Raw genomic sequence first — 9,913 nt, 5'->3', positions numbered from 1 at the left:
GCCTATATCAGATTGCATGCCATCTTGGGGAGGGAGGCAAGGAGGGAAAGGGAGAAAATTTAAAACTCAAAAGTTCATGGAAGTGAATGTTGAAAACTAAAAATAAATTAATTTATTTAACACATTTCAATCAATCAAAAGAATTAAAAATAAATGCCAAAAAAAAGCATTTGAAATCCAGTTGATTAAGTAAATTATGCCATACAAGAGGTCTATTCCAATCACTATGGATTTTGTAAAATACTCTGAATCCTCTATATAACTAGAATGGGGAGCTTTTCCAGAAATTGGAGCATGCAGTTTTCCAGCACATTGCTAAAAGTAATCCTCAGGGGGAAGGAGGAGAGTACTCAATTTATATCATCAGGTCTTCTTCCCAGTCTTTTTTTTTTTTTATCAGAAGATCTCTGAGCTTTGAAAGGTTCAGAGACTGTTGGGTTTCCCCTTTCCTCACTGATTTTCAAAACAGCATCTCTGGATCAGGTAGCAGCAGAGGCTATGTCAAGAGCTAAGTATAGAATGATAAACTTCTTAAGCACTCCACAAATGGGAGAAAAGGACCCTCAAAAATCAGTAACTGATTTTCTCCTTTGCCATATATGTTCTTTGAGCTTGAAACTCTTTTCTCCTGAACTCTGTACTTGTGAGAGAATGTGTCATAGATTTTTGGGGAGATGTTTCGTACAATTATTCTCTCTCCAATTGTATCACCAAGTAAATACTCTTTTCTAAAAGCTACTTAAAGAATGACAAAATTATCCTTAGCTGATAATCTTGGGAAAGGGGTTGCTTCCTAGGGAGGGCTTGAGCCAATGACATTACAGAATTATTCCTGACACTTTGGAGTTATCTTTTTATTTCTGAGGAGGTGATGTAACCAAGTTCTGGGGACCTGACTTATCAGTGAAAGTTTCAATTGGAATCAGGATCCTTGGACTGGATCTAAAATCCCCAAATGATAGGAAGGTCAGGTCATTAAAGTGTGGTATTATATAGAGAGGATTGTATTGAGAGAACATCTGGGTTCTAGGTTCAACTTTATCATTACTTAGTTGTCTGGCCTTAGGCAAGTCATTCAAACTCTCTGTGACTCAATTACTACATTCATAAAATGAGGGCATAAGATTAAATAATGCCTAGGGTCTCTTTAAACTGTAAGATCTCTTAAGATGCAAAACCATATCTACATGTGTTACAAATGCAACCATTTTTAATTGAAATAACCTGTCAACAAAATATACATAGAAGGAATTTTTAATTCATAGATGGAACATTTGTTCATTTGATGACAGGAATCACAAAACCTTTACTATCATTTTGTGAAACTCTTAAGTAAACTACTCTCTCATGATATGGTGCAAAACCATTTCATGTTCCAGAGTCAGTCAGGCCACAAGCATTTATTAAGCAGTTACTTGTACCAGGCACTATGCTAAGCACTTGGTATAAAAATACAAACAAAAAGAAAGACAGTCCTTGCCTTCAAGAAGCTTATATTCTAATAGGCAAAGACAATACATTAAAAAGGAGTTTCTTTGACCAGTTTAGTTAAGTGAGGTTCAAGCATCAACCACTCCTCTACCCTACTATCTCTTCCTAGTTGTATAGACATCTATATGTATAGAAGTATATTATTGCATAGACATATATTATATATATATTATATATATAACATTTTATAAGTCACATATGTGAAATTATTTTTCTCATTCTTCTTCCTTCTTTTCCTTCTCCCCAGGATATTACTCTTTTTCTCTCTTTCCATTCTCCTTTTGAAATTATCAAAAACATAAGAGAATCACTTCCAGGACCTCTTTCTAATTAAACTCATTCTATATACCCTAATGATGATAGTGTTCTTCAGGTGTACAACTATCATTTCCCCATATCAGAATGTAAATTCTTTAACCTTGTTTTTCCCTTATAATTATTTGTTCTTGTTTATCTTTTTATGTTTCTCTTAACTCTGATGTTTGCACTTTAAAATTTCTATACAATTCTGGTTTTTTCATCAGCTGTGCTTGGATGTTCTCTTTTTAATTAAAGGTCTATTTTTCCTCCTGAAAGATTATAGTCCATTTTACTGGGAAAAACTGTGAGCCTAGATATTTTAGCCTTTGGAATATCATATTCCAAGATCTTTGCTTCTTTGAAATAGCGGCTGCTAAATCTTGTGTGATCCTGACTAGCTGCCTGGTACTTGAATTATTTCTTTCTGGTTGCCTGTGGTATTTTTTATTTGACATGGGAGATTGGATTTGGGCTATAATATTTTTGGAAGCTTTCACTTTGGTGTTACTTTCAGGAGGTGAGTAACTTTGCTCTCTGGTTCTAAGAGTTCTGGGAAGTCTTTTTGCTTTTTTGAAATACTATATTTAGATCATGGCTTTCAGGGAGTCCAATGATTCTTGAATTATCTTCTTTGACCTGTTTTCCAGGTCAGTTGTTTGCTATTCCCATTTTCTTTCATTTTTTAAACCTTGTTTTAGTATATCTTAGTATCTCAAACAATCATTAGCTTCCATTTGGTCAATTATAATTTCTGGTGAGTTATTTTTTTTCAGTATCATTCCATGTCTCTTATTTCAAGCTGTTAATTTCCTTTCCATATCTTTCTTTCATAGCTCTCATTTTTTCCTATTTACCCTTTCTACTGCTCTCATTTGATTTTTTTCAATTACTTTTAGCTTTCTCTTTCAAAAAATCTTGTTTTCTTTCTTCTAAGAATTACCTTTGAAAATATGCCAAAGTTATATTTTTCTTTAATATTTTTGTTTGTGGTTATTTTGGAATCATTGTATTTTTCTGGATTTGTGTCTTGAGCTTCTCTATTGCTATAAAAAAGATATTTATGGTAGTTTCTTTTTTCTTATTTGCTCATTCTTCCAGTCAATTTCTTTACTTTGGACTTTATGTTAGGGTAGGTTCTGAACACTTTGGGAGAGGGTGTAAATCTGAGATGAACTTCTGCCTTCTTGCTTTTGGGGGGTATTTAATGTTATTCCAGGATCTCAGAAACAGCTCAGGCTGGGAACCTACAAGTTTTCAGTGCTACCAGAGTGATTCAGAGTAAAATCTGTTTATTACTCTCTTGGTCAGAGATCCAGTTGGAATATAAGATACTGCTTGAAATCTCTTGGATGTCAAGAGTTTGGGCTATTAGTTACCAAATCATGTTCACAGTTAACAACAAAAGAGGACAAAACATGAGATTTCTGGCTTCTACCTTTTTTTGAGGCATCTAACATCCAACATCACTGATTGTAGTGGAAGCTTAAGGGTCAGACTGAGATCTGTGGGTTAGAGTTGCCAGGTGCCCAGCTACAGGGGACAGAATATGATCACAAATGTAGGATTTTGACTAGATGACTTTTAAAGTCTCTTCTATCTTTAAATGTATGATCTTATGCTGACATTGTCTAGATGTAAGACTGGCAGCTTTGGGAAGACTCTAGGCAACAGTGGGTAAACTGAGATGGGACTAAATTTGGGGGCTGGGTCATTCTCTCTAAGTTCTATCTTCTTTATAGGTCAATCATCCAGTTCATCTCTGCATGGGACCATGGCTAGATATGGTCCTGGTCCTGGTAGGTGTGGAGACCAACCTTTTGTATCTCCATCCCAACCTCTTGCTCCAAGGTAATGACATTGGTAATGACCTATGCCAATGGTAAATACCAATGCTTGGTAATGAAATTTTGCTTAGCTAGAATGTGAAAGATGTTTATGTACTTTGTTGAGTTCTGAGGGGATAGAGTTGAATATTCAGAATACCTACCTGCAATTGAAAAAAAGCTTACATGACACTCTCTCCTTTCTTCCTCCTTCCCATATCTTTGCATGTGGTCAAAGGTAAGGGTCCTTTATGTATATATGTATATTTATGACCATGTATAGCCATGGGATTTTTGCTGCTCAAGGTATCAGAAGGAAATTAAGTTGATAATCTGTCATGAACTTTAATTTCTTCATGTCAAATGAAAATAAGAAGATAATCAACTATAAGAACTAAAAGGGCTTGAAGGATAATTTACTCCCACTCTTTTGTATTACAGATTAAGAAACTGAGGCACAGAAAAATAATATGACTTATCCAAGATTAAATAGCCAATTTGGGATTTGAACCCATGCTGTCTGATACAGATTCAATCCTCTTTTCTCTATACTATGTTGTTTCTGTAACATTTGTAATACGTACCTCACAAAATTGCAAGGAAATTCCTTTGTAAAGCAGAAAGTGCAATACAAGTATGGGTTTTGAGTATTTAATATAATCTCAGTTGATGATTTAAAAAATCATCCCTAGCACCTAACAATAGTATTCTGCACACAGTAGGTGATTCCTTTTGTATTTCTACTGAATAGAAGAGGTAGTTCAACCTGCCTAGTAGACAATATGGTACTGTAGCAATGGAATTAAATCCCAATCCTGATAGATTTTTTTTTGGATTGGATCTAATTTAATCTGTGTAGGGAACTCCTAGTGCAGAACTTCCTCTACCAATGTAAATAGGCACATTTCCTGCAACTTAGAGTCTAGGAGAGTTCCCTGGGGAACTAAGAGGTTAAGTGGCATGTCCAATGTCCAGTATGTATCAAATGGAGAACTCAAACCCATTTCCTTACTCTAAGACTTGTGCTGTCTCTCTCCCCATACTACTCTTCCTCTTCTATTTCTCTTTTGCCTCAGTTTCCTCAATCAAGATAGTTACATTTGTAACTTTTCACAAGATTGTTATGAGAAATGTACTTTGTAAACCTTAAAATGCAACATAAATCTGAATTATTGCAAATCTTGGCTTTGCTTCTTACTACTTGTGTGACTTTGGACAAGTCATATTCCCATTCAGGGCTTCATTTCCTCAATTGTAAAATGATTGTATTGGACTGATGTACTCTAAGAGTCCTATCAGCTCTAAATTTTAGTCAGGAAAACATTATATGATGAAAAATATTTTTGACATCTATTTGGGCATAGCAACATTATAAATGTTGTATAATACAACATTTGAAGTAAAGCAAATGAAATAAAATGCTCCTTGACTTTAAACATTGAGATTAATGTGAAAAATCCTTTTGAGATGAATAAATATATAAATAACATATATAAATAATGTTAGAATGGAAAGAGAATTTAGAAATCTTCTAGTCCAATACTTTTACTTTACAGATGAGGAATTCTATTCCCAGAGAGGGAAGGTGACCTCTCATGAAGCTAGTGAGTAAAGATCTCAGACTCAAACCCATGTCCTCTGACACTACATCCCATATTTTCTCCACTTTATCTCATTTTTAAAAAAGATGGATTATAGCAAAGCCTCATAATTTTGGTTTTGGAAGGCAAATATAAAACATATAACATAAATTTTCCTTGTTATAGTAGGAGATACCACTGGAAACCAATATAGGCATGGAAAAGAACCTGATTTTCTATAGCTGATTCTGCAATAGAGAGGTACTTTACAACATAGTGAATGATGATGATGATGATGATGATGATGATGATGATAATGATGATAGCTCACACCTACATAGTACTTTACATAGTCTTTTCCTCACAAAGCCCTGTGAGGTAGATAAGCATATATCTTTTTTCCCTCTTAGAAAAGAGGAAACTGATTCTCAGTAAGAGTAAATGACTGGCCTGATGTCACATAAAAAGGAAATGGCAAAACTAGGATTTGAATTCAGTTTTTCAAACTCCAAGGACAGAGCTTCAAACTCCAAATGCCAGGCTAGTTCAGTGGGATTTTACATCACATACAAAGGAAGAGTAAATTTATTTGTGAATTAAGACATTATGATAGCACAAATTTGGGAGAGATGTCATTATTTCCTTCAATAAGATCAAGAAGGGTTCATGTAAGCAAAGATTTTATTTAATGAAAAGATGAATGGAAACTAATGTAGATTAGAGTAATAGTAATAAAAGATTTTTCAGATGTATTTGTGATCTCTAAACTTGTTCGGATTTTCACTTTTGTGTCTGCATAATGAAAGGCAAGGTATATGGCTAGGTAGGTAGGAGAAATAATGCTCTTCCCTCTTAGGTTTTGTAGTTTTTCTATAGCTATCCCCATCTCTCTACTGTAAATTAGCATAGTGAAATGTATGTGGGTTTGAAAAAAATGAGGAACACATAAATCCAAAGTTTCTTGGCAATAACTAGGTTACCATCCCTTAGGTGGAAAATGAATAGGTATTGTCTAGGTATAGTCAAAATCAACAAAGACTCAGAGTTCAACCCACATCAAATCAGTCCAAAGAAAAGATTAAGCTTGATGGTATTAGTTTAGTGAACTCTGCTCTGTGTTCTAATTAGCTCAGCATCTGGAGCAAAATATCACCTGCTGAGGGACAGAATGATATACTAATCCAGGGTCTGTAAAGTAACAGATAAACTCCATAAAGGAAAAACAAAACCTGGAAGTGTTTTCCCTTCCCTAGGGAGGGCTCTCTTGCTTATCTTGTGGATATCAAGATAATAGAATAATTGGGGGAAAGAGGTGTCGAATAGGTGTGTCTTTGAGAAGAGAAAGGAGAGATAGGAATAGATGTAGTCTGCAGAATACTGCAAGAAGGTTCTGGAATAGAGGACTGACCTCATACTTCAATGACATTTCAGAAATGAAAAGACTCTTTTGATCCCTCCTTGAATCTCCTTGTTCCGGAAACTGTAGACAAGTGGGTTCAGGGTAGGAGTCACCAAAGTGTACAGTGCAGCCACCACCTTGTCCCTTTCAAAGTTATAAGTGGAAGCTGGGCGGATGTAAGTGTAGATGACAGGGGAATAGTAGAGAGACACCACCAAGAGATGGGAGGAACATGTAGAGAAGGCCTTCCTCTTGCCTTCTGTGGTACGAATGCGAAGGATGGCAGCAATGATGAAGCCATAGGAGATGCAGGTGAGGATGAAGTCTCCCATGGCTAGGGCAATGTCAGCCACAAATACCATCACCTCATTTGTCCTCACAGGGCTACAGGACAGTGCAAGCAAAGGGGGGATCTCACAGAAGAAGTGGTCAATTGTGTTGGGCCCACAGAAAGTCAACCTGAGGATGAGACCTGTATGTATCCAAGAATTGGCAATAGCTATGGCCATGACAATGCAGAGAACTGCCATGCACATATTTCGGTTCATAATAGTGCTATAGCGCAAGGGGAAACAGATAGCCACGTAGCGGTCATAAGCCATTGCGGTGAAAAGAACCATCTCAGCTCCCAGGGACCAAGTGAAAAAAAAGAGCTGGGACATACAACCCTCATAAGAAATGGTCTTATCCAATACCAGCATGTTTTCCAGCATCTTTGGGATGATGGTGGAGGTGCAGATAATGTCCACCACACCAAGTGCCAACAGAAAAAGATACATAGGAGAATGAAGAGTGGTATTGTAAATGATGGCAATAACAATAATCACATTGCCCAGTAGGGCCACTAGGTAGATGAAGAGGAAGATGGTGAAGAAGATTCCTTGGAGTTCAGGACGCCCAGAAAGCCCCACCACCACAAACTCAGTAACGGCGCTGTGATTCATCCTGCCTTGTCAGCTCTGTGGGACATACAACACAATAACCAGTTTTGGAATAATTAGATGAAGGTGTATCCATAAAAAGTGGGGATAGAGATGTTCATTTTATGAGATCAAGTGAAGATCTGGTTTCTAGATACTGGGTAAGAAATGTTCTAGCTGTGAGATAATCTCTTCTTTTCTTTCTCCATCATTCCCTAAGTAGCTCCCACTCAGCTTCATACTCTGGTATTGCAATAATATCAGTGCACAAAGGAGTAATGAAGTAAAAAAGTAAAGATTAAATGACAAAATCAGTGGTTATAATAATGCCATTTTGGTATGAAAGTTACCTGAATGTGGATATGGTTTATGAAGGGATGCATACACTTTATGCATTAGATAAATTTATGTCTGTGTCTCTCTTGTTTTTAACCGAGACACATGTAACCATAAGATTGCTAGTGGTCATAGAAAGTGATAAATGAAACAAATATTACTTTTATGATCATTGAATCAATTGATCCTTGCAGTCAAAACAGAATGGTCTAGAATAGAGACAAAGTTGGTTGTTTGATTAAATTTTTGGGGTTTTTGACTAAAATGATCAATTGATTCAGTAGTTTTATGGAGAACCAGTTTCTTTTTCCTCCCTTCATTGAATGGGAAAAGCTCTTTGACTGAATTGGCTTAATCAATTGGCTATTTTATTATCTCAGAAATTATAATCACACTTTCTTCTATGAAGTGGCAAACTTGTATCAGGGAATTGAGAAGAGGTGATTCTTGAATCTACCACCCTTATCAAAACTCTTTACAATTCCTTATGATCTTGTCTGCCTTGTCTAAAGTAGTAAAGTCCTACAAATTTTATGGATTTTATTCACTTCAAATAATTAGTACTGTTCTTTTATTAACCTCAAATAATTAATAGTCAACTGAATTTTGTAGGTACCTATATGACCAATCAATTGAGAGAAAATAATCAAAATTATTGAGCACAAAGCCATATAGATGTTGATTTCTTTTCTGGACATATAACATGTGACTCAGAAGCAAAAAGTTGAAATACAAAGATAAAAATAAGTAAATAAAACAATTATTTTGTTAGTGTAATGTCAAATAATTATTTTAATTGATATTTCCCTTTGAATTTACTTGTTGCTTGACTGAAGTGAGTGGAGTGACAATTTATTAATATTGTGTAGAATTAAGAAGAACAAACTATTTAAAAGCCATGATAGAAATTTAGGGTCTCCTAGTCAGGCTTCTGTGTCTCCCATGAAGCTCTTAGTGAGAAAAAGGTGATGTTTGTTAGAGAAAGGGAATTGGACTTCAAATTAGACAATCTGAATACAACTATTGACTCTGATACTTATTAGTTGTACTATTATTATTTATATTTACATTATATGTATTCTTTACTAATGGTAATTACACTAGGTAAGTTACTTGACCTAAGTTTCCTCATATATAAAATGGGGGAAATTATGCTTTATCTACAGCACAGGACTGTATAGAGAATTTTAAGAAGTAATGTCTATAAAATAAATTAAATTTTTGCATTATTTTTAAAAAGAGCTCTTTTATATCATATAGACATTAACAAGTCAAATGTCATCTTACCTTATGTCATATCTGTTTCTGATAATAGTTGCTAGAATTAGCCATTTTTGCTTTCTTCATTTGCTGAGCTTCACTAAAAATATCTATAGATTGAAACATTGAAGAAATATCAAACTTTAGGTGACAGTCTGTGTCAAAGCCTTCATTGGATTTGGTAAAGATACTGTAAACACATGTGAATCACAGCTACTGGAGCTCAATTCTCCTATTGAGGAGGATTCTGAGTTCTAGGAAAAGGGCAGAGGTGAATCAATTAGTCAATAATCACTTACTAAGCATTTACTATGTTCCAGGCACTGTGCTAAGTGCTGGAGATTAAAAAACAAATAGCTCTACCCTCAAAGAGCTTATGATGTGTAATGGAAGATATGCTATATATTTAAATAAATAGAGAATAGATGGAAGATACCCATAGAGGGGGAAATACTAGTTTGGGATATTAGGAAAGACATCCTGCAGAAGGCAGCATTTGAGCTGTCTTAAAGGAAGCCAGGGATTTTAAGAGGCAGAGGTGTGGATAATATTTCAGGTACAGGGGGAAATGAAAAGTCACAGGAATGGGAGATGGAGCATTGTCTGTGAGAAAAAGCAAGCAGTCCAGTGTGGATAGATCAAAGAATACAATACTGGAAAAATAGGAAAGGGTCAGATTGTGGCTTTAAATAACAAACAAAGGACTTACATTTGATCCTTGAGATAATATGAAACCACTGGAATTTATTGAGTATAGGAGCAACATAGGTAGATTCAATCTTTAGGAAAATCACTTTGACAACT

General features: G+C 35.3%; 1 protein-coding gene across 1 annotated transcript; it reads right to left on the bottom strand.

Moving 5' to 3' along the window:
• Positions 1-6,610: 6,610 nt before the first annotated feature.
• On the bottom strand, positions 6,611-7,537 carry LOC114029152 (olfactory receptor 13G1). Its single transcript, XM_027843511.1, has one exon. It carries the CDS (start codon positions 7,535-7,537, stop codon positions 6,611-6,613), a length of 927 nt encoding a protein of 308 aa, XP_027699312.1.
• Between the last annotated feature and the right edge of the window lie 2,376 nt (positions 7,538-9,913).

The sequence above is a fragment of the Vombatus ursinus genome, unplaced genomic scaffold (assembly GCF_900497805.2).
Source record: "Vombatus ursinus unplaced genomic scaffold, bare-nosed wombat genome assembly UNPS02014910.1, whole genome shotgun sequence".
Classification (NCBI taxonomy): Eukaryota; Metazoa; Chordata; class Mammalia; order Diprotodontia; family Vombatidae; genus Vombatus; species Vombatus ursinus.
Note: the sequence above shows the minus strand (reverse complement) of the source record. Positions and strands in the feature narration are given on the sequence as shown.

Coding starts and splice junctions, on each gene's coding strand:
- LOC114029152 (XM_027843511.1), bottom strand. CDS start 7,537: ATGAATCACAGCGCCGTTACTGAGTTTGTGGTGGTGGGGCTTTCTGGG.